Source organism: Epargyreus clarus, unplaced genomic scaffold (assembly GCF_041222505.1).
Source record: "Epargyreus clarus isolate Ecla_fem2 unplaced genomic scaffold, WU_Ecla_fem_2.2 ptg000002l, whole genome shotgun sequence".
NCBI lineage: Eukaryota > Metazoa > Arthropoda > Insecta > Lepidoptera > Hesperiidae > Epargyreus > Epargyreus clarus.
The window spans coordinates 707279-733332 of NW_027332210.1; the positions used below are offsets into that span (position 1 = coordinate 707279).

The window sequence follows — 26054 nt, forward strand, 5'->3', positions numbered from 1 at the left end:
TAAGGCACCTGTGATCGATGTCAGGTAGGATTTTAATCCTATCTGAGGTTGATTATAGATGTCTATAGGTAGAGACCACTCATAAGATGGATTGCATGTTCGTTGGCTACCTTTATTGAAAAAAAACTAAAAAAATAATCGGGAACGTTCTTTACAATCGGTGGTATATAGTTTTCTCTGTCACTCACTACTCTAATACAAAGTGTGACAAAGATAACGATATAAAACTGAAGTTACCCGAATCATTCTCGAAGTGTTCATTCAACGGGTCATATTATTATTGAATGTATAAATAAAATTTTCCATAGAGATTTGATTTGAAAGAGTTACCTTGTGGTGCCATTGTTAAATTCCTTCGAAGATTTAAAATAAGGCGTTTTTTATAAAGTATTATTACTTTTAGGCTAAGGAAATATATTGTCTCTTATTTTATAATGGTTTATTATTTTTTAATTTCTGGATACCTTTTTATGCCGCCCATATAAATCTGTAAAACTTGTTGTCAATCTATTATTACCCCACTGTTGGGCAGTGGGATAATAATAGGCCCAATAATAGTGTCTCCTCTCAGAATAAGAGGGGTAGGCTCCATTCCACATACAGGGAGTATGCAGGTCTCTCATGTGAAAAAGAATTATCAGGCTTATAGGTTTCCTCTTGATGTTCACCTTACCATTATACTAAATGATTTAATTAATTTCTCTCTCTCATTACATAAGTAAATAATAGTGAATTATGTCTTACTTGGTCGCGCAACTACGTCACTTACTAAAAATACACTGTGGTTTTCAAAAACGCAGGTAATTTTAAAAATCTTAAGTAGGACATACACAAATAAAAAAAGAATTAACACGAAAATAACTACACATTCTACTTTTTATTTAACATACACAAACATTTTAATTTCTGCTTAGCTGGTAATCGAACTCTGAACATTATTCAGAACAATTGGATATGCCAATACAACTTTACTCTCATTTTTATCTAGTGCTCATTTTAAAATACCAACGCACCACTCGACCGAGCTACGCGTCGAATTGGGACACACTGAAAATCAGTGGCCGTGGTTCACCGCGGTGAGGCTGAGTGTGGACCCTTTTGTTCAATTTTACTGCAGCAATGTTCTGTACCCTTACCATGATTCTCTAATCAGTACCTACCCTTACCAGGAGTTTTTACGTTTCGATAAATATGACTGTTTTGGTATTTGTTTACGTATTTGCCCATACAAATTCCAATCAGCGCCCCTAGCGGATTGTGTCAGAACTAGGAAATCGTATGGGCCAATACGTAAACAAATACCAAAACAGTCATATTTGTCGAAACGTAAAAACTCCTGGTAAGGGTACTGATTAGAGAATCATGTTTACTATTATTTATGCCATATAATGTTGTAGTATTTTTTACAAATAAATATTTTTTTCTTTCTTTCTTTCTTTCAAATCTCAATAAAACTACCATAAAAGAATTTGATTTATCTTTTATTATACACTCGAACATCTTCAAAATATGTTTTTATTATGACTTTCATAAATAAAAAAGGCATAAAATAATTAATATTTTCAAAAATGGTCTTATGGTTGCACCTTTACTTGTATATACAATACGAAGTTTCTCGTCAAAACTGGAAAGGAAATAATAATTTAGATTTTTAGTTTTACTCATATGATAAAACACGAGGCGTTCCAATTTAGTCCAGAAGTAGTAAAGCATACAGTTCTGTTACCCTGAGGACTAAGCTAGAACGCCTCATAGATCTTACGATTATCTTTAATCCAGAATATGGTTACAATAAATTGTCTTAATAAGTCAGAATAGTGTAGTGATGGTGTACCCAAAATTTCACTGATACAATATCTATCAGCACCAAACCTGCTAAGTACCACTACATAATGTTACAACAGTGTTAGTTACCAAACCATTTAGTAAGTATCCAATTGCTTAAGAACTTTTGATATAGAAGTAAAAAAAATGTATTTTTGTTATGTTCATTCTTCTTGCATAATTATTTACACAAGTTACCGTGTAATTTAAAATAAATTGAAATAAACTCTGAATTTCTTTTAATTTGTAAACGTGGCAAATTGTAAATGTAAACAATTGTTTTATAGCTTTTACACTTAGTGGACAAGAAATAAAGGATTAAAAAATACAAAATAAATTATTTAATAATTAATTTATTCATTGACAATATAACAAGTGCATAATTAAATCGGACGGTATTAAAACAAAATGACAACACAAAATATATTTTAAATTGTAAATTGTAACAAAAGAAACACTGGATTGGACGGATTATTAAGTACATTAAAAATATAAAAATAATAATTGACAGAAACATACAGTAGCTATCTAGGATAATTATTTTAGCATTTAATTAGATCACGATTAAAAATGCATTAGACACTATGACGTTACTATACTTGTATTTATGTCAAATATTTGACAAAAATCTTTATGTAAATTATATAAAAAGAAATGTACAAAAAATTAACTATCATTTCTAATGGAAGGGTTGCCTATGTAATCTCACACTGGATATATTATGTATAGCGAATATAGAGTACATAAACACTGGTCTTCCATCCCACGGGGCCGGCCGGGAGCTAGCCGAATTGATAAAAAAAGATTTTTAGTTATCTGTATTTACATCAGAATTGCATAAAAAGCACTAAAAGCTACCATTTCTATTGATAATAGTCTACTGGCAACATTACACTAAACTTCAAAAGTTAAAAACAATTTGTGACATTATTAATTAAAAAAAAAAAATACTTCATAAAAATGAATGTGATTTTATGAACTTTTAGACAAATAAATGTATGTTTTCTATGTGTCATTTAATACATAACAAGCAAATACATAAATACTTCATTATAAATAATAAAGTTACGTCATGTCATCCTGATTTGGTCCCTTTTACAATTACTACAAGTCCTTAAAACTACATTTTTATTATAATAACGCTAAGACACCATCTGCATTTAAAATAAAACAAAATTGTAAAAGGACACATTCTATAAATTTTTAATATCTCCGCATTACTGTGATTAAATAATAATTTAAAACAACTGACAGGCGAATAATTTGAAAACATAAGTAAAAAAATAATTTTGTAGTAAGAGGCGTATCTTTAAAATGAATTCAGATATTCAGAGTGGGAGGCAACGATCTATATGCAATAATATTATTGATTATTTAGCACTCATATTTATCTAACTCATTATATTCTCTAGTTTATTACGATTTATTTAATATAAACGCAGATAGCGCCATAGCATTAAAAATAAGTACTACTTCACAACCAGTAAAACAACTGTTTTTATTATGTCAAGGTTTAAGAAACTATGTTTGCAAATAATCATAATACTGTCAAACCTATATAAATATAAATCCATCGCTTTTTACATATTTATAAGTCAACAATATCTATTGTGATGTACTATCAAAAATACTATTCATTAAATTGATTGTACTTTTTATCATTAAATCTACTTCACTACTTGTTTACAACTATAAGAGAGTCCACCCGCACTAGTGCTATGCTAAAATAATATATAATGTGAGCAACAACGCCATCTGTTATTAATTTCAAAAAGCATACGAATCTTATCTGACGTTACAAAAATGTTGCCATTTTTCAAATGAGTTCGAATGTGTTTATTGGCATGTATGCTATAAGGCAAAAATAGGTGGCAGTAGTGTGGACGAAGTGGAACCACAAGAATCATCAGTACGATCAAGGCAAGGAATTTTATTAACTTTGGGTTCTGTCAAAACTTAATGTTTACTTCATTAGTAATGTTATTAAAAGCTGTTTTATTGCGCCGCAGTGATTTACATGGTTTTTCTGTGCTTGCCGATATCTATCAGTGCCTTACAGTGTCTATCAGTGCCTTTGAGTGTCATATAGTGCCTTTGAGTGCCATACAATGCCTTTACAGTGCCCCATATTGCCTTCCAGTGCTTTACATTGCCTTTTGGTGCCTTACATTGCCTTTCAGAGTCTTACATTGTCTTTCAGTGCTTTACGTTGCCTTTCAGTGTGTCACATTGCCTTACAGCGCTAATGCGTGTGGACTTTTATATTAATCTTACGCGGTATGTTCCCTTAGCTTCTCCACGACCACTTTTTTATTCTTTTCGATCCAGTTGATGTTGACTCGCGCCCTCTCAATGCCTTGTTCGATGGCAAGAAGGGATTCGTCGAAGTACTTTTTGTTTTCTTCGAACCATTTCAGAAACTGAAAAATAATTCAATTTTTAAAATAAAAAGTGAGTAGATATAATGATAGTAATATAAAAAAGCAGTGATAGCCTAGTGGTTAAGAAACTTGGTCTCTTGATCGAGGGATCCGAGGTATAAATCCCTGGCACGCACTTTTGATCCACTTATCAAAGTTATGTGTGTATTACAAATTAATTATAACTTGCTTAAACAGTAAAGTAAACCTGAGAAACCTTTAAAAAAAAGCGGTTTCAAAGGTATGTAAAGTCTACCAATTCACGCTTGGCCAGCGCGGTGGACTATGGCCTAATCCTTCTCATTCTGAGAGGAGACCCGTGCCCAGCAGGGGGACAGTAATGGGTCGATTTAGGTGAAAAAGATAATAATTATGATAAGTGATTCATCTTGTCTCGCAAAGGTTCCTATTGTAGTCACAAACACACAAGTCATTCGACTTCTATTTATGAATAAATTCCATGTTTTAATGCAACACAATTCTGAACACATACCTCGTCAAGTTCCTTCTGAGTAGTAAACTGGTTCAGCAGAATTTTGACTATAGAGCCCAGGCGACGAGCTTGCCCGTCAAATCTAGAATAGGAAGAATTATTATAATAATATCTCATTACTTTATGAACACTAAACAGTAGGTGTCTGCTTTTCCATTTCTAAAATTAACACTGATGTTACAACTAAGAAAATAGATGGCGTTAGTGTCGACAAACTCAGTGCATAGTTTATCGCTACTAACGCCACCTATTTTAGTAGTGTTAAACGCTAATGGTGTGAAGTTGACTTTACGAAGCATTCTAACTTAGTCTTCAGCAACTTTCTTTGGCCAAACTCAGAAATAATATCAGTGTTATTTGGAGTTGATTACAGATGTCAAAAGGCGGCAATGGACTACCAAAGAAAGACAGTTGTGTCATTTCTTGTACTTATATGCCTCAAAAAGTACAATAGATGGCACCATCATACTATGACTTATCCGTTTTGGGCTTTAATTTACTCCATATAGGTTCGGAATCCTACCTGTGGTTGGCAAATTTGAGGCTTTGGCTGTCTCCTTTACGACGCTCTTTAAACCAGAACACAAAAGCGTTTAAAACTGTGGAGACTTCCCGCAATTGGACTGGAGATGGCGCTTTTCATCATCTTACAAGCTTCGAAATTGTTCTTAAGCCGAAATAGGCGTGGTGGAGTCTATCAATGGATAGTTCTATCAGCTTTGAGACCTTGCCTGCTTATTTTGAAACTTTAAATAATATGTATTGGTGAGTATACTTACGCCTTATAAATATCCTCGATTCTGGTGTAGATGAAGTCCCGAGCGACATAGTACCCCACGGTGGAGCGCGTGATTGATGCTATCACGGTGGCGGAGTCCTGGCGACGAACCTCCGATCCGTCTGTTATAGCCCATTCTAAGTACCTGTGGGAATTGAGACCTTGATTAAATTGTTTTACGAAAGTTATCACGGTATCGTAAAGCTATCAGAAATGAATCGGAAATATTCGCTTTATGATTTTTTTTAGCAAAAATCTTAATATGAATTTTCATAGTATTAGTAGTAGCCAGTTCCGCAGTATTATCTGTACATGGCGTTTTCTTTTAACATTTCAATTTCGAGAAAACTTTCATTCAACACGTAGTGCCTATCTATAGATATGTATCGGTAACATCACCAATATGTAGCGCCATTTATCGACGCATGCCAGTAAAACCAACACGTACCAATGAGCAGTGTATCTTCAGCAATATATAGCTCTATCTATTAACGTACATTAGAAACTCGCGCGACACGTAGCTCCATCTATTGGCGCACATCAACACTACAACCATGATACCAGTGTTGCTTTTCTTGGTGTCAAATTCTCTACTAAGTAATATTGATGGTGGTAGAATGACGACATTTAAGCGACTATCGATGTTGAGTACAACGACTCAGATTTTTGGAGTTAATATTATTTCCACAGCCATTTAAAACAATATTATGTTAATCATACATAGAAATTTCGTACCACGACCTCGTTAAAGTAAGATTGTTTTTACAATATTACAATAAACAGTTTTGTATGACGTCGGTCGAAATCATACATTATTTTTTTGCAGGAAATTTAATTTTTTAAGCAAAATATGATATTTTAGTTGTTTTTATACAATGGCTAAGCGAAAAATGAATAAGGGTTTAAGTTTGCTCAATTGCGTACGACGGAACACAATCAAGACCATGTTGCGAAATAGATGACACTAGTTTCGACGTCTCGTTTCATCTTGGATAAGGAATAGACAAATTACTCATTATTTTACATAACTCGGCAGGTGTAAAACAAAACTGTTTTAAGGAGGTCGCGGTACGAAACAAAATAATGTTGATGCAATATGGAAATAAAACTTTCCTGAACTATGATGGTTTTTAAAAGATGGTGGTAGGCCCCCAGTGCGGCAAGAGTGGGAGCTCGAACCGTCCAGTAAGCGACTCTGGGAAGGACGGCGGTATGTGTGGTCGCATACCGTCGTGATCATTAGATGGTGTGGAAGGAGCGAACACTGCTTCCCCAGGGCAGAGCCCGATCGGGGCATCGCGCTCCGGACTCCGGTTGCATTCCGTCGGAGATCCCGGAGTTCTCTAACAAGCGTCGAGGACGGTCACCGGGGGGTTTTAGTGCGGTAAAAATCCCACATAACACGTCGCTGCCACGTCATCGGGTACCTTTTGAAGTTTTCCCTCTCGTCAACAAAAAAAAAGCAAAAGGCCGCCAATACTCACTGCGACAGGATCCAGACGTCCCGCGAGCAGGCGAGCGCGCCGAGCAGCGCGGACGCGGCGCCCGCCACGTTGCTCGCGCGCCGCCGCGCCAGCGCGAACCGCCACTGCGCCACCGCGCCGCGCGCGATCGCCACGCAGTACACCGTGCGACGCAGGTCCAGGGGAATACTGGAAAATACCACATGCCATCAGTGTTGGATCAGACACAGAATGAAGGACGTGGAAGATGTGGAATGAACTTCCTGAGGTATACCCGGAGCGCTTGACATGGGGCTCTTCAAAAAAGGTATAAAAACTCCCCTTCAAACCCGATGCGATGCGTTGCAACTCCTCTGGTGTCGCAAATGTCCATAGGCGACGGTGGCTTTCCATCAGGTAGCCCGTCTGCCTCATCGTTTAGGTATAATTATAAAAAAAGGTAGAATCCATTGTGGATTAGCTCCGACGTCACCGTCGTCACACCTGTTTCTGTCTAATAACAGCAGTATTAAGAACAACTGTGTTTTGGGTTGAAGGGTTTGATAAGTGAATCATACTTTTCAAAAGCGTTCTAACTTAATCCTCAAGGGTAGTAGCACACCTGTGGTCGACCTCCCATAAAGATCTAATCTTATTACTAAATCACAGTAATATTGACTTCGTAACAAATGCAATCAACACAACCGTTGCAAGAGTTCTCATTTAAACATTTCATAACGTTATAGCTGTTATTCTAATCAAACATTACTTTAAACTGAATTTCAAGCAAGATTAACCAAATAATTTTCCAACGGCTCTACTTACGGATTATTCTCATCAGGATTTTCGGTTTCCATCCACTTTTGGAACAATTCTATCGCGTTTTCTTCACAACCCGGTACCTTCATGCGACACGCCCAACCACTGGTCATGACCTGTTATAACATATAATTATAATTTTAAACAGTCATACTCAACCATAATGGACATTCAGTTCATTATTATCATTTATCAACCATTCTAAAATATTCCTTAAAACAAAGTATATACATATAAAATGAGACCAAATATATGCCTTGTGAAACTCCGAAGTTTAAATGATTATAATACTTCATAACGCAATAAAATATCGTATGAAACAAGATTTTTGAAACAGATATTTTGAAACTAAAAATTATATGAAACATGTCTGTTACACATAATCACTTTATATTTTAAACATCGGGCTTCAAATAACATTATCGAAAGCTTTCGATTGAACAATAAACTCATATTGGCTGGATATTTCTGGAATTGAAGGTTTTTAATTAGCCCAAAATGAAATTTAACACACAGTTCGTTCTGTTCCTTCTTTAGAATACAATGCCACAAGCACAGACACAGAAAAACACATGTCCACAAACATTACATTATATAAAAGAAACAAAATTAAATTTTACCTGCATTTTGACGCTGTCCAAATTTTCGCCATTCAATATTTTCTTGGTAGCCAATCCACCAGCTCTGTGATAGGTCTCTCCGATGAGTCTCCTTATAAACTTCTGGAACGCTCCATAGTCCGGAGTCCGTATCAAGGCATTCTCGATTTTTGATAACGCCGCCAGACCGGTGGAAAGTGGGAGGTAATCGTTTTCCCGCTGAAGGTAGCTTGCTAGCCTATAAAATTCATTAGTGCAAGGATAGTCAGTCTAAAATTTAGTAATATAAAAAAGAGTATGCATTGTGAATACGCGCATGAAGCGAAATAGTTAAAAAAAATCTTACTAAATTATTGGTACATATCATATCGTATCGTATCTTATTCATATCGATATCGTATCGTATCATATATAAATATAAATGAATAATAATTATTATTACGTCTTGAGATTCGACCACAGGAGTTGTAGCTCAAGGAAACAACCTATTTGATTCGTGGGCTGGCGACACGTCCGTTTCTCGCCACTACTGAAGTAGGTCTGACTAGAGTCGACCGACGGGTTGTAATGTCACACAAACGGCGGGTAGTATAGTACTTCATATTATACAGACGGTGAGCATTACACCACAACTATTATTATTGTAACATAAAGTTCCAACATAACCATTTCAATCACAAAAATCATCAACTATTTGTCCCTAGATGACGCGGCTGTAAAAACATGTAACTTCAATAAATAAGAAGGATCAAATGAACACACGCGCTTTTTACTCTCACAGCCCCACTAAGATTCCTTGTGTCATTGGTGGAATGTATACACACAAAGACGAATACACAAATACCCAGACCTAAAACAAATATCGAGAAGTTCATCTTTTCTATCTGCCCGGGGATCGAACCCAGAATCCTTTGCGCGTAGGCCGATATGGTGACTCCGTCACGCGGTTCATCAAACCAACAAGCAACCACTCACTCCAAAGCAATCCCGTAGTCGAGCTGATTAGTCCAGGCGAGGGCGAAGGCGTCAGACAGCAGCTGCACGCGGCCCAGCACCGGCACCTTCGTGTACCGCGAGCTGGTGAGCGCGCCCGCCAGGAGGCGCCAGTTGCGCTGGTCGTAGTTCACGCGGTACGGTGCTGGGGGAAGATAGGTTTTTTTATAAGATAGGAATAGCAGAGGAGCATGCAGTCCACCTGATGGTAAGTGGCTACTGCCGCCCATAGACATCTGTAATCAACCCCAGATGGGATCAGATACTTCCACCTGAGGTCGGCCACAGATGCGCCGCTACCCCTGAGAACTAGGCTGGAACGCCTCGGAAAAGTATGTCTCCCTTACCACACTCTTCAAAATGGAACACAGCAGCGCCGAACACTGCTGTTATTAGTCAGAAATAGGTATGGCGGTGGTGCTGCCGGAGTCGAACCACAAACATTTTCTACCACCTTCAAAAAATCAATGTTATCTGTTAAATTAAATAAATTAAATTAAATAATTGAATTAAAAAAAGGTTTAAACGTAGTAGAACAAAAATGAATAGAGTATCTTGTTGAATTGATGAAAGTAAAAATAGACAATGATATGAGATGGATATGGTACCATCGCCAAACCTATTCCTGCCTAATAATAGCAGTGTTACACGCTGCTATGTTGTGGTTTGAAGGGTGTGGTAAGGGAGATATCATTTTTCGAGGCATTCCACCTTAGTCCTCAGGGGTAGCAACGCATCTGTGGTCGACCTCGATAACAATTTAATCGTATCTGGGGTTGATAACAGATGTCAAATATCTACGATAACTCTCATAAACGCTTCGTATCATCGATGCGAGCTGAGATTTAATATAAATTATGTGATTATTTAGAAATGACAACAGGAAGAAATTATTTTAAAGGTACGTTAAATACGTGTGACATCATCGAGGCTATTAATATCATCAAACTATCGTGTAATGAAGAGCAAGCGAGGTCTCACATCTCCCTTCCCCTTCGATTCCTACTTACCCCCCCGCGTTAGTCAGCCACGGCACCTTCTCCGTTAAGTTTTCTAAAATTCCCTACCATTAATCTATTAACACTCACCAATCATATCATAGTTGAACAACACCCATTCATCACTATTGGCACCGTGCTCGAATCTATGCAGTGAGGTAACACCCTCATTGTCAGCGAGCCACTGCACCTTTTCTGGCGTCCTGCCGACCTCGTTCTCGCAGAGCACGCTGAGGGGAACCCACCAGGACACGGCGGATGATGAACGCGCGTCGAGAGCCAAATAGCGTTTCTGGAAGAAACAGTGATAAGTAGTTTAACAGATGTCAATACCGACCTTTTGGAGCCGGTTTTAATAAAATATATTCGTAACCAAAAAACTTCTTTTAATTTGAATTTTATTCATACAAACCCATTTTGGGCTACCATTAAAATTGCTACCCCACTAATTTTACTTATGTACCAGTTTTTAGATAAGTTTTCTGCACGAAATACCAATGGGGAAGTTTAACCTGTTTCCCAAAAAAAGACAAAAAACTGTTGTTGCAGTATTATAACATATTTCTGTTCAAATGCTTTTGAAAGTAGACTCAACATCCACTAGTTGAGATTTCAATGCAAAATATAATAATATTTTTCATAACAATATTGCTATAAGACGGTTAGGTTAGGTTAGGTTAGTTAGAAATTATTCCTTACCTGACTAATAGTAAGCGTCTTATCACCGTACTCCCTCTTAACAGTCAGCAGCGGGTACCCGGTCTGCTTGGTCCAGGTGTCCATGACCTGCTTGACGGTGACGTCACGGGTCAGGCCGCCGTGCTGCTTGCTGACCGCGGTCAGCTCCGCCCAGAGGTCATCTTGTTCAGCGTTGGAGTATGAGTACTTATTGAGGTAACTGGAAGAATGTTTTAATATTTGACAAAGCTGTTATGTAAAGCAAGGAAAACATTTATAATACGAGTAGTAATACATAATAATAGGTAATTAAGAAATGATATAAATGAATTTTTGTGTAGAATGGATGATATAAAATTTTAAGTAACAACTTGAATACAAATAAAAAGGGAAGATATGTACTTATCTTCTGTATTTTCCGGTACTTATAGTGGTAGAAATAACAGGAGTTTAAATTACACGTGCTACGTGACTGAGAGGACTTCAAAGGAATAATAGCAGGATTTTTAGATAGAATATTTAAAATACTCCATCGATTATCGATTAACTTAATTAAATACGTAGTCCTCCGCGTTGGTTCTATGAAGACTAAGTTAGAATGCTTCATGTGACCAGAGCACAATAGCTACAGCTGACTTAAGGCAGCTTTCAACTCGTACCAAAGTCATACAACAAAGTTTAAACATGTACTCACTTAGTCAACGCCTGTCTGAACACGTCCTGTCCGAGGAACATGGACATCATCCGGATGACCGTGGAGCCCTTGCGATACGATATGTCATCGAAGATCTGCGATATCTTCTTAGGGTCGTCCAGTGGTACTGATATCTGTAAGGGATAGCTTTGTATGAACTACTTTCAAAGAATCGAAGAAAACGGTAGGTTTGATTCGCCGTCTTTGATACAATTCTCTTATGATTCATGGTCACTAACGCTCATTATTAATATATAGATTGATCTATCGATGTTTTACCTATCAAAGATGACAACTTGTCTATACTAATATTATAAAGAGGAAAACTTTGTTTCTTTATTTGATTGTAATGAATAGGCTCAAAAACTACTGGACCGATTTTAAAAATTCTTTCACCATTCGAAAGCTACATTATCCACGAGTAACATAGGCTATATTTTATATGAAATATATTTGATAAATAGATTTTCAGGCGGTACAAAGTTTGCCGGGTCAGCTAGTCTACTATAAAGAAATCGTCAAATATCGATATTTGGAAGCCAAAACTTGGCTAGATTGTTTATTAATTACTTATCGAAACGCGCGACTCCATAAAGGGCCACATCAAAAGGGTCAAAATCGTCAAAAATCAGCTTTTCTTGTGACGCGGGTATTTGCTCACTAGTGCGCGAGTTCGTAAACGGAAGGTTCGTAAACGCATAAAATCAACTTCTAAGACATTCTATGAGTCATTTTCTTGTCACGCGGTTATACGCTTGCGCGCCTAAATTAATCCACTGCAATTAATGCGCTGCAGGAAAATTGGATAGTTTTATAGGATGCATATGCTCCCCCCAGGACAGAGCCCGATAGAAGGGCATCGCGTTAGGAGGACTCCGGTTGTGTTCCGTTGGAGATCCGGAGTTCTCCACTAATCTCCACCAAACGCTGAGGACGGCCACCGGGGGGTTTTAGTGCGGTAAAAATCCCACATAACCCGGCGTCACTCCCATAGCGTCGGGTACCTTTTGAAGGTTTCCCCCTCGTCAACAAAAAAAAAAGGATGCATATGGTATGGTTTGCTCCAAAAACTGCTAGTGTGCTCGGAATATAGAAACCAGTCGCGTCGCAACAGCAAATTGTAGATATTAACGGGACAAAGACAGGGCACCCGGCACCCTCCGCCGCCCGCACTCGCCCACGGGTACATAGCTGCGTTAGTGTGCCCTTACGCTAACTGAACCTGCGCGCAACACCTTCAGAGCGGACTAGAAGTTTGGTGCGGACTATACGCATGTATCTGAGGGTATAATAGCCAGTCTTACCGGGTGCGACGACCAGTGCATCCAAACTCAACACTGACAGCAAATTGTCGACAGCGTACGCCCTCTACCAATAACTAAGTAGCGCGGACATCGCGTTACTTAGTTATTGGTACAGGGCGAGTTTGTAGACTGAGGAGACTCATAGTTAGATATAGTACGCACAAAACCTACCTCTAAAGGGATTAAAGAACCTATTTCTTGTCACTCGGCTATACGCTTGCACGCGTGAGTTAATCCACTGCAGTTTCTTCGCGACTCAGGTTCGTGTGTTATTGTAGAATAAAGAGCCTAAATGTAACAATATATTAACGCCCAGAAAAAGGTCGTAGAGTATAATAATCCGTCTTCCCGGGTGTGACGAAGCCAACGCATCTAAGCTCAGTACGGACAGTAAGTTGTCCACTGCGTAAGCGCGGTCCGCGCGCCAGGCCGGCTCGGTCGCCGCGACGCCGAGCGACGAAGTTATATGGCACGGATTACACGCGAGTATAGTCTGCGTAAAACTGCTAGTCCGCTTTGAATATAGAAATAAATCGCGTCGCCATAGCAATTGTATGACTACACCTGGTCGCAACAACTTCAGAGCGGACTAGCAGTTTGGCGGGGACTATACTAATAACTATTAAGGGTATAAAAGTCGAACTTACAGGATGCGACGAAGCCAACGCATCCAAGCTCAGCACGGACAGCAAGTTGTCCACCGCGTAGGCCCGGTCCGCGCGCCAGGCCGGCTCGGTGGCCGCGACGCCGAGCGACGCCGCGAACGTCGCGAAGCCCTCGTTCAGCCAGAGGTCCGACCACCACTTCATCGTCACCAGGTTGCCGAACCACTGGTGCGCGAGCTCGTGGGCTATCACCTGGGAAATGGAAGATATATGTGATGAATACACGGTAGTTGCTGATAGTGAAGTAGAGGTTAAATGGATTAGTAGAGGATATGACAGTAGCACAAAGAAGACAGTTGAGAGGACGTGCGCGATAGAAGTATTGAGGGGAAATAGGATGCAGTGAGAAGTAGACGTATAGCCTACATTGGGGGATACAATTTACAAAAGTTAAATAGATAATTACTATAGATATAAGTAGATATTAGAGATGACGTCAAGGGTAGTAAGGAAAGGGAAAGAAAGTAAGAGGAGCTACAGGGGCGATGGATTTCTAATTAAAACTAAGTATTATGTAAATATCTGCCTGTTCTTAGCCATTATAAAAATAAAAAATAATAACAAGCAGATAGTAAGTATAGTATAGAATCTCTCAAGGATCTCACCTCAGCAACTCTTTCCTTATTGGTGAACGAACTCTCAGTCTTATCATACAACAGCGCAGTTTCCCTGTAGGTGATGAGGCCCCAGTTCTCCATGGCGCCGGCGGAGAAGTCTGGGATAGCGAACATGTCCTGCTTCGGCAGCGGGAACGATACGTTGAAGAACTTCTCGAAGTATGTCAGCACCTTCGGCCCGAGGGACGCGGCGTAAGCAGTCTAGAATTAAGGGAGAAACAGTTATTTATTATGCAAAAAGTACATAGTTTACGTGTAATTTCAACCTTTTGAAGTAGCCTTTTAAGTGTATCCTGCTCACTCATTATACTTAAAAACAGCGAGAAATAAATAAAAGGACATTATATTACATTACGACGAGATTACAATCCCCATTAAAATAATAAATACATACTTACGATTGATATAAATAAACATAAGAATAATAAACAAAATGAACAAAAAAGCAGTTATGGTCTAATTGTATAAATTCCGCTTTAAGTTGGGTTTGACGGTTAAGTCTCTGATTTCTCGATGTTATCTGCCTTACAGAGATAATTTGCTACATATTTTAATCGTAACGGAAAACCTTGTAATAAAATCTAAATACCTGAACTTTCTCCTCAAAATGTGTGCTTAAAAGTGCGTAAAGTATAGCAACACATACTATAATGCATACTTGTGTCGTTAAGTATGGTGTATGCCTTTTATCATTCTAGTTTTTGATGATGATGATGTTGATGATAAACATACCTGATCAATAGCATCACTCCTCGCCCAGATCCTGAAGGTGGTGTCGGAGAGTCCGGGAGCGCTGGTCACGTGGCCGAACGTCGACACCACGAACGCTACGAGGTACGTCGACATCGGCACCGAGTTCGCGAAGCGGTCCCACACGAAGCTGGACTTCTGTTTTCTAGGGATGTACGAAGTTAAACTTCTTTAGGTGCATCGTGATTTTTTGTAATTTTTTGTAGTACCTACTTTAAGGGAAACATTGAAGGGAAGTATTAAAGTATTCTTAGAACTCAACTTTTAGAAAAAAATAAAATATTTTTGTGGAATAATTAAAAGTACCTATACTTTTTAAGAATGTCACAAAAACATTTCTGATTTTTGTATAGTCGGAATTATAATTATTTGACATAGGTACCTACTTACCTACCTTCTTAACAAAATTGAAGTAACACATTGTATGCTAGTAAAGTAGGATTTTAGGTAAATAGCTCAAGATATCTCATAACTTACTTGAATGTCGCTGCGATGGTGGGCCAGGACCAAAGGGATTCCAATGCACTGGAAATAAAAATGTAGCCTGTTTTTACATTTCGTGGGTTTCTTCAAGCTTACTTATGTTGATTTAGAATCACTATAAGTGCTCATTATAATAATATATTTATAAATTTGACGATAGTTGTCTTTGTTATAAATATTATTTACTTAATTCCTAAAAATATATTTCATTCAATGACATTCTGATATACTTTTGCATTACAGGGACAGAGGCCAAAAATACCCATATTAAAAGAATCCAGAAACCTGTTAATGTCCGTTGATAAAATTTATAGTTAATATTAACTAAAGCTATAATCAGGAAAAACACATCTGTGTCATAAAAAATAGATAATAATAAACCCTTACTTGTCAGTCGAGGAAGATTCCAGAGGCATATTAGAGACCGCGGTATAGTCCTTATGATGGCCGATGGTGATCCGGAAGGTCGCCTTGTAGATGGGTTCGTCGAAGCAGGGGAACCCTTTGCGGGCGGATATTGCCTCGAATTGAGTTGTAATGAGGTACCTGGAAGACATTTTTTTATCAAATTGTGGCTTGCTGGTAGATAAGTCGTCTTACCGCTTGAACATCTGTAACCAACTCCATATAAAAAAGATGTTCTACCAGACAACAGGTAAATTGTCAGGAGGAGCATTGAGGACTAAGATGGAATGCCTCATGTGTCTCTCCCTTACCACATCCTTTAAACACGAACACAGCAGCACTTAACGTTCCTGTTATTAGACAAAGGTGGGCGTGACGGTGGTACCAAATCAAACAATTTGAAGGTGGTAGAACCCCTTGTGGTTCGACTCCGGCGGCACCACCGCCACACCTATTTCTACCTAATAACAGCAGTGTTAGGCGCTGCTGTGTTCCGGTTTGAAGACGGTTTGAAGGGTGTGGTAAGGGAGACAGACTTTTCCGAGGCGTTCCAGCTTAGTCCTCAGGGGTAGCGGCGTATCTGTGGCCGACGTCAGGTGGGAATATCTAACCCTATCTGGGGTTGATTACAGATGTCCATGGGCGGCAGTAGCCACTTACCATCAGGTGGACTGCATGCTCGTCTGCTACTCCTATATTATAAAAAAAAAACTCCTTTCAGCATTTTTCGATTATTTCTTATAGTTTCGAAATTCACCCTGTATACGTAAGATTAAGCAAACTTGACGTAACTTATTAAGAAAACTTCGACAGCGTGATTCAGAATAAGAGGCGCCATCTATTGACGAGTTGCGAAATGCCACAGATCAAAATAAAAATAAAAAACCTCACTCTTTATTACTCGTCTTCTTATGAACATAGGTGCTGATATAAACTCCATCGAGTCCAGGCTTCAGATTCCCGTAGAACGGTATAGTCAGGGTGTAATTTGTTCCCTCGATTAGTTCCTTATCCAGTCTTAAAGTCAGCAAGTTATAAGTATCATTCAGCTTAACGTCCTGCACCAGGGGGGCAGCATCTCCGGTTAAAGTGATTCTCTCTTCGGATACTTGGAAATCTTGTGCGTGCAAGACTATTTTTGCGGTGTTCTTTTTGACTTTTAACTGGAAGGAGGAAAATATATTGTTAGTTTATTATAAACTCTAACGTTGTAATGCGTCATACGGTTGATTTAATTGTACATGTAATGTATATGTAGTAGTAATTTGGACTGTATTTAGGCAGTAAATAGTATTAAGTCGGAAGATCGGTAGGTACAACTATTATGCTTCAACCTTTGGTAAACCACCGTTTTACCGGAAAACAGTATAAAGTGTGTGAATGCCGCCTGACCCAAGTATGAAGTGACTGTGTTAGTCCTCAGGATGACATCGCATCCTGTGATCGGTTTCTAGTAGAACCCCCGTTTCTGATGGAGTTTTTCATATATGTCGCTAGGATACAAGGGCCTTCAACCATCAATTGTACATAACCTCGTAGTGTCTACAGTAGCTCGCAATCCAAGTACTTCTATCTAATAAAAGTCTATTAAAATGGGCAGATGTTTTAAAAATTCTGTAAGAAGTAATACAGAACTGACATTTTTTGAATATTTACAAAACGTTACCCTTTAAAATCAATATTACTTAGTAACAAGTAAATTGATTTCTCATCTATTAGAACACATTTAAGAAATTGCATATAAAACTCTAACCAGCCAGTCTGTCAAAAGAAAGCCACCCGAATAACAAACATTAATTACGTCACAATATAATAGGCGCGAAACAAATTATTCGAGAACACATTCGTAGCCCACTTTCTGCCGTATTGTATTCAAATGCCCACGCCCACGGCCCAAATAACGTTTTTCTGTTAGTCAACGGACATTGGAGTCTGTTTTTTGTGTAGAAACAAATCGAAAAAAATCGGTACAAGGTTGCCAATTTTGTGTTGCTTTCGATAAATAATTCATTTCAGAGACTTAGTTTACTTACAATGTCATTTTTATTCATCCAAATTGCTGTTTACAATGCGTAGGTTTGAAGTAACTAACTATCCGTCATACGAAAATTACTCGCATTGCAAAAACATAGCATTTTAAGGAAAACTATAGTAGGTAAGTACATCATTTGTTTTTCGCACAGTCACTACCGACTTGATGACTTTATATTTTTCTGAGGCCCTTTATTTCGCCGACCTAATCCCTTCTATAATATAGGTATTATACTAGCTGACCCGGCAAACGTGTTGCCATATAAATAAATGTTAAAGGTGAACAACCCTTAGAACTTAGGGGCATGAAAAATAGATAGTAGCCGATTCTCAGACCTACTGAATATATGCATTTATATGCATAACATTCGGTGAAAATCGCTAAAGCCGTTTCGGAGGAGTACGGTAACTAACATTGTGACACGAGAATTTTATATATAAGATATAGTAAGTAAAATTTACTAAACTAAGTATAGTTAACAAGTACATTGCAATAGAGACAACCAAAGAAATCTGTCCGCAGTCAGTTCCAGTTTCGATCTCCGATTATTTTTCTTATTTTAAAATAAAATAAATAAAAAAATGTAAATTGATATTAATGATTCTGGATTCAACCTTTCCTCATGACGATTTATTTTAGTTGTGGAACGTGATTCAATAAATATTAATAATGATACAAGAAATACGGCGGGAAATAACCGCCTGTGCCAAGAACGATGTTAGGAGGATAAAGCGAAATACGAGTAGGTACATGCACAATATAATGGTTGCATAGATTAGTAAAGATTACTCACTCCTAACAAGAAAATATAACCAGTTTTGACAATTGAAATTGTCACTGTCATCTTTTTCGTGTTTGAAAATTTTTAAAAGATGTGGTTTTTAGATCATTTACGAATGAAACGATATTTCTCCGCACTTTATTCTATTTCGTGTTTTGGCACCACTTAACTGCGCATGTCGGCATTGTTCCGCGTAAATTACACCGCTATTATTTTTCACAGCTAGTAAATGGCTGACAGACTACCATCAAATACAAGGCGGTGAGATATCTATACTTATCTATGAATGGTTACGAAAAGTCCCTAGAACCATAACACAGCAAAGTCGAACGATGAGAGAAATGAAAGAAATCGTATTTTAGTATGAGATTTAAGAATCGGTATAACGAACATACACTTGATAGTAAATGGGCTCAAATACCTAATCAACTCGATTTAAAACAGGGGTTCTGATGCCGCTTACATATGCTTTGCTACTCCTAAGGGATAAGGTTATCATCAAGGTGACTTGATGGTTGATGGATAGAAGCTGACCTAGGCGGTGTCCGAAGGGGCAATGCGTTCAGAGGACTTCGGTTGCGTTCCGTAGGAGATCCCGGAGTCGTCTTGGCAACGCTGAGGACGGCCACCGGGGGGGTTTTAGTGCGGTAAGAATCCCACATAACCCTGTGTCGCTGCCACGACACCGGTTACCTTTTGAAGGTTTCCCCCTCGTAAACAAAAAAAAAAGGGGGCTACCTGTCGCCGCTGACAGACGCGTTGGTACTAAGGGCTAAGGTGGTTGTCTCAGTCAGCCTCTGACACACTCTACCACCGAAATGCAAGAGCTGTACATTTTATGTGATACACGTGCCCCATGGTGACGCCCCATGGTTATTATACACTAACACGCCGAGACGAATGGTATATTAAAAAATAGTATTTTAATTGAACTGCTAAATCTATAATCGATTAAGTATTTTTCGATCTATTTAATTGAGTAATTTACTTGATCTCTTATAATATACCGGTAAACAGCTAAATATACCAATTAATAAGCAGAAGTTACAAACGAACATGCAGTCCACCTGATGGTAGAAGCCACTGCCGCCTGTGGACATTTGTAAACAACTCCGTATACAGGGGTTCTGTCTGAAGTTGATCATGCCTAAGGACTACCTGTGGTGTGGAGCTAAGCCGTGTACTTACTAATATTATAAATCCGAAAGTAACTCTGTCTGTCTGTCTGTCTGGTTGTCTCTTCTTCACGTCTAAACCACGGAACCGATTTTAACGAAATTTTGTACAAAGATAGTCTGAGACCCGAGAAAGGACATTAGATAGTTTTTATCCCGGAATTCCCACGGGAACTAGGGATGGCGATCTAAGATCGATTAATCGGAGAATCGATCTTTTGGACCCAAAACATCGATTATTTTTATCGCTATCAGTAAGGATTGAATCGTAAACTATGCATTTGATCAAGTGATGATCTTTAGCAAAGTTGAAGGTACGAATTTTCAGTTTTATGTATGTTAGTATGTTATATTTATTAACGCGGGCGAAGCCGCGGTCAAAAACTAGTATTGTATAAGTTAGTACTAGTGTTAGACTTCAACTAAGTAAGGGTTCGTACACAAAACTGCGATGCGACGTCGCATCGCAAAAATCTGCGAGCTCCCTCGACGCATCGCAAGAACTTGCGAATTGATTCGCATCGCACAGTGGTTGTTGTTGTTGGTCACCCTAAGAGACGCTACGCCGCACGATATCGCATCGCAGCAATTCGCATCGCAATTTTCTGCGTTGCGAATTCGCATCGCGTCGCATCGCAGTTTTGTGTTCGAGCCCTAACACGCCTTTTACAAACTTTAATTAATATATAACAGCCTACAACACTACGCTACGATGGTCGTCTATACAAGTACTGCGTTGATTTAATATTAATCAAAGTACCCATTTACTAAAACACCTAAAAATCAAAAACCATTCACCCCAAAACAATTCATGAAAGTTTAAACTCGGTCTATTTATTACTTTAGAAAGTCATGCCATTTTTTACACAGGACTCGAATACGAGAATCTCTCTGTCATTTATAAAATAGGTATGATAGACATCCTACAAATACCACTATTTCTCAATACGGGAAAGGCCACCTTACAACCTCAGATGTCGAAATAAACAAGGAAACATGAAAGTTGGCTTTGCATTCATAATGAACGGCCATGGTTAAGGACAATAAAATAATGGGTAACAATAAACGGGTAATGATTATAGGATACAGTAAGGGTTACATCATCACAAATAAATTTTAGACTGCTTTTTAGGGTATCGTGGGGAAAAAACGGACCCTTATTAATAAGCCTCCGCTGTCCGTCCGTCCGTCTATCCGTCTGCCCATTTGTACATCGGTCACAAGACTATCCAATATTATATAAATATTGAACCACAATTTTGACACAGTTTACTTGAAGGTGGTAGAACCCTTCGTGGTTCACTCCGGCGGCATCACCGCCACACCTATTTCTACCTAATTAAACAGCAGTGTTAGGCGCTGCTGTGTTCCGGTTTGAAGGGTGTGGTAAGGGAGACAGACTTTTTCGAGGCGTTCCAGCTTAGTCTTCAGGGGTAGCGGGGCATCTGTGGCCGACCTCAGGTAGGAATATCTAATCCTATCTGGCGTTGATTACAGATGTCCATGGGCGGCAGTAGCCACTTACCATCAGGTGGACTGCATGCTCGTCTGCTACTCTTATATTATAAAAAAAAGTTTGTATTACACGGGCCATTATCAACAAATACTAAAAATAAATAAAAATTTGGTGGTACGGAACGCTCCGTGTGGGTGGTTCGGATCGCACTTGGCCATCGCAATCGCAATTTGTTGCATTTATTCAAGGGCCGACCATGGTCAAAAACACATATAAAATAGTGGGTAACATTATATACTGACAATAGTTAAAGATGATGTAACAGAAATGGTTACATCATGCCAAATTTGAAATCGCTTTTTTATTAATATATTTTTTTAATGTTGTATAGACTTCTTTGTGGATTTGTGACGTCACCATCGCCACACCTATTTCTGTTTTTATGAGACGTAAACTGTGCTAAGGCGTATGCTATGTTCATTTTTGAAGGATAAGCTAAATGCCTGAGGATGACCAAGATATATCTTATGATTGAAGTCGATCGTCGTAGCTGTCGACCTGAGGCTAAATGATCACTACCGACCATGGACATGTGGGGAAGCTGTATGGGGCTACCATATAAAACAGACGTTCTATTAGACTGTTCTCCCGATCATAGATGCAGGGCCGGATTTAAGGGAGGGCAACCGGATCGGCAGCCCCGTTGCCTCCACAAAAGAAGGGCCTCCACAATAGAGACGTCGGATTTTTTTTTAATACCGACTAGTAAAAAAAATATATATCTTTTCCTTTGATATTTTTTTTCGCTGTTTTACCTTTATCTACAGTACTTTGTACAAACATGAATACTAGAAGAATCTTTCCTGCGTTTTACAATAAAATATTTATTGAAAACCTGAAAAAAAACTCAACTGAAGAAATTGTTCATTTTATTCGGAAAATAATTTGGGGCCAGGGGGCCTCCACTCCTTTGTTACCCCAAGGCCTCTAGACCTCTAAATCCGGCCCTGCATAGATGCATTGCCACTTCTAACAAAGATGGTCGGCTCATATGTAATTCAGTCTGCATCCACAACCTTCCACCGAAGCGCGGAACTGCAGACTAAAAATAAGTGTGACGGTGATACCCTTTACCTGTTAAGATCAATTGCTTAACCTGTTACAATTTCGTAAACATAGTGACTTGCTACTTAATAAAACGACTAGTGAATCAGGACAATATCGAAAGGATTTTTAATGAGATGTACATACTATATTTAGGGTTTCTTTTCGTAAGAAATGTTTTGTTTTGATTATATGGGAGTAGCAGAGGAGCATGCAGTCCACCTGATGGTAAGTGGCTACTGTCGCCCATGGACATCTGTAATCAACACCAGATAGGATTAGATATTCCTACCTGAGGTCGGCCACAGATGCGCCGCTACCCCTGAGGACTAAGCTGGAACGCTTCGGAAAAGTATATCTCACTTACCACACCCTGCAAACTTGAACACAGCAGCTCTTAACGCTACTGTTATGAGGCAGAAATAGGTGTGGCGGTGGTGCCGCCGGAGTCGAACCACAAAGGGTTCTACCACTTTAAAAATATTATATAACAGGATGTTCTAATATTTATAACACGAAAAGGGACTATTTTTTTTATAGACTGTCTTAAGAACGGAGCGGGGGGAGTTAACCGATTTCAGTATGATGCAGGATAAAAAAAAATCTGCGTCGCGATTAAAAATTTTACTGTCTTTCCCTTAATACAATGTTAACCTAACACACCTTAATAAAATATATAAAGTATGATAGGTAAAGAGGAAAACCTTCGTCGTGGACATAAGTACGTCATATGTTGTATACATACGATATATACATACGAGTGATGCATATAAAACAGGTTAGCGGCCTCTATTCACAGGGATATTGCTCATTTTGAAAAGCACGTGATGTGATTTGTATCGTGATTGATACGTGTTATCATAAAATAGAATACCAAAAAAATTCAAAATCATTTTTCTTTATTCAAAATAGGTTCTTTCCAGAGCACTTTTTGAATATCATTACAACTACCACCACTTCACTAGGTGTTTCGCTATGGAGAAGAAGTTGCGAAAGAAACACCACAATACACAGCTTTAATCAATGTTTTTTTTACAATGGCAAACTTAACCTTATGATACATGTGGAGCTGGAGCTACTTCAGACCAAACAGCTTTTAAACTATTTCGATTTTCTTAAAAACCCCTTTCATATGAAAAGGTGCTTCCCCTTAATATGAGTAGGTAATCAAAAAATAATTGGTCCACTATTGGTATGCGTGTATGCCATATTAGATTTAGAATGACGTCACTAAAAAAATCACGCGTTGTCATCAAAACCAAATGTGTATGCAAAAATTTATCTCAATCTGTAGGAGTTTAAAGTTTTTGTTGCAAAATTCGACTCTCACATACATACAAACTAACAAAGTAAGTTGAATTAGAGGTTTTAAAAATGCAAGTCTGGCAAAGCAGTACCTCTGAGAAGTTGCAAGATGTGATGTAAAAGTATGTTGGTTAATCTATTCAGTAAGTACCTACAAACTCATAAGAGCATCTATTTATTTAACAATTTTTTTCATACATTGGACGTAAAGGGACTGAGTTTTAAATTTTTTTATATCACGGCGTGCGTAAATTGACGTTTTACGCACGCTTCGCGTGCGCAAAACCCCCATTTCCGACCCCGTAATATAAAATTTTATACAACACGCGGACGAAAAATGTTTTTCTGACTCGTGTGATTGCAGTCCTCGCCTGCGGCTCGGCCTGCAAACTCACACTTGTCAGAAAAAAATTTTTCGTCCTCGTATTGTAATGTACTATTTATTTTTTTTTATATGTTTGAGCCTAACGATAAAGCAGACGTGCTACCTGATGGAAAGTAGTCAACGTCGCCTATGAACATTTGCAACACCAGAGGAGTCGCCAATGCATCGCCGGCTTTGAAGGAGAGCTCTTTTTGCACCTTTTTTGAAGAGCCCCATGTCATACCTCAGGAGGAAGTTCATTCCACATCTTGCACGTTCGTGGCAAGAATGTCCGTGCAAACCGAACTGTGGAGGACCGCCACGGGTCCAGTTGGTGTGGATGGAACTTCATCCTTCGGCGAGTGGTGCGATGGAGGAATGGTGACGTAGGCATCAGGTCAAATAGTTCCTCGGAGCACTCACCATTGTAAAGCCGGTAGAACACACAGAGGGAACCTATGTCCCTCCGCAAGCTTAAAGGTTCTAACCGATCGGAGGTCCTGGGGTAGTTGACGATTCGCATCGCGCGTTTTTGCACGGAGTCAAGTGGGTTAAGTTGGTATTGGGGCGCCCCTGCCCAGAGATGGGAGCAGTACTCCATGTGAGGTCTCACTTGAGCCTTATACAACAGAAGGAGTTGCCCCGCAGTGAAGTACTGCTTCGCTCTGTTCAGGACGCCCAGCTTTCTTGATGCCAACTTGGCCTTAACGTCCAAATGACACCGGAACTGCACGTCACACGATATGTCAACTCCCAGGATCCCCACACTTTTATCAATGGTGAGTGGAATACCTTGGAACCGTGGCGCTATGACGAATGGGGTTTTTTAGCGGTAAACGCGCAGACTTGTGTCTTCGTGGGGTTAAACTCAACAAGGTTAAGTCGACCCCATGTCGAGACCTGCTCCAGAGAGTCTTCGATTTCAGACACAAGTCGGATTCTGCTTTCCTCCACGAGAGTCCGAGAGGTGTTTGCACGGCCTGTATACACAGCATCTCCCGTACTATCATCTGCATAGCAATGAATGCTGCTAGTTTTTTGCAACATGTCATTGATATGCAGAATGAATAGCGTGGGAGAGAGGACAGAGCCCTGGGGCACGCCAGCGTTAACATGCTTCGTGTCTGAGCAGTACCCGTCTACTACGACTTTGATTTGCCGCTCAGACAGAAACTCAGACACCCATGTGCACAGCCTCTCGGGAAGACCGTAAGATGGAAGCTTCGCGAGAAGGGCCCTGTGCCAGACCCGGTCAAAGGCCTTAGCGATGTCTAGGCTAACTGCCAAAGCCTCACCATTACTCTCAATGGCTTGCGCCCATCGGTGTGTGAGATACACCAAAAGATCACCAGCTGAACGGCCCTTGCGGAAACCGTATTGGTGATCGCTGATCAGCCGGTGATCCTCGAGGTACCTCAGGAGCTGGGTATTAACAACACGCTCCATAACCTTTGAGAGCAGGGAGGTGATTGCTATAGGCCTGTAATTAGCCGGGTCACTGCGGTCACCCTTTTTGGGAATCGGGTGAACGAGGGCTACCTTCCACGAAGACGGTACTTGTCCTGTGGTATAGGAAAGCGAGAATAAGCGCGTTAAGATGGGAGTCAATTCGGGAGCACACGTTTTCAGCACCACCGCGGGGATTTCATCCGGCCCACTCGACTTCTTGACATCAAGGGACAATAGAGCTCGCCTGACAGCTTTCTGCGTAAAGCGTATATTAGGCATAGAACTCTCACACCGCGGGATGGTCGGCGGTGTGGCCCCCATGTCATCGAGAGTCGAGTTTGAGGCAAAGAGAGTGCCCAGAAGATCGGCTTTTCCCTTTGCCGTATGGGCCAGAGAATCATCTGATTTCCGCAGGGGCGGTAGTGA

The 26054-nt window shown here is 39.4% G+C and overlaps 1 protein-coding gene across 3 annotated transcripts in view; it reads right to left on the reverse strand.

The window, feature by feature from the left end:
- Positions 1-1462: 1462 nt before the first annotated feature.
- Positions 1463-26054, reverse strand: part of LOC140745362 (aminopeptidase N) — a 42068-nt gene continuing 17476 nt past the window's right edge. For 2 of the 3 annotated variants that reach the window (XM_073077163.1, XM_073077171.1), the window contains exons 3-19: positions 16854-17125; positions 15945-16103; positions 15552-15599; positions 15057-15219; positions 14313-14525; positions 13690-13899; positions 11739-11872; positions 11066-11264; positions 10457-10658; positions 9351-9513; positions 8397-8613; positions 7783-7892; positions 7000-7167; positions 5517-5660; positions 4738-4819; positions 4099-4244; positions 2162-2606 (exon numbers count right to left, since the gene is read on the reverse strand). In XM_073077163.1, coding sequence (XP_072933264.1) covers positions 2504-2606; positions 4099-4244; positions 4738-4819; positions 5517-5660; positions 7000-7167; positions 7783-7892; positions 8397-8613; positions 9351-9513; positions 10457-10658; positions 11066-11264; positions 11739-11872; positions 13690-13899; positions 14313-14525; positions 15057-15219; positions 15552-15599; positions 15945-16103; positions 16854-17125 — 2733 coding nt within the window. In that variant the 3' untranslated portion in view covers positions 2162-2503. Of the gene's footprint in view, positions 1625-2161; positions 2607-4098; positions 4245-4737; positions 4820-5516; positions 5661-6999; positions 7168-7782; positions 7893-8396; positions 8614-9350; positions 9514-10456; positions 10659-11065; positions 11265-11738; positions 11873-13689; positions 13900-14312; positions 14526-15056; positions 15220-15551; positions 15600-15944; positions 16104-16853; positions 17126-26054 lie in introns of those variants that run through there. The other variant, XM_073077181.1, reaches the window with a different exon arrangement.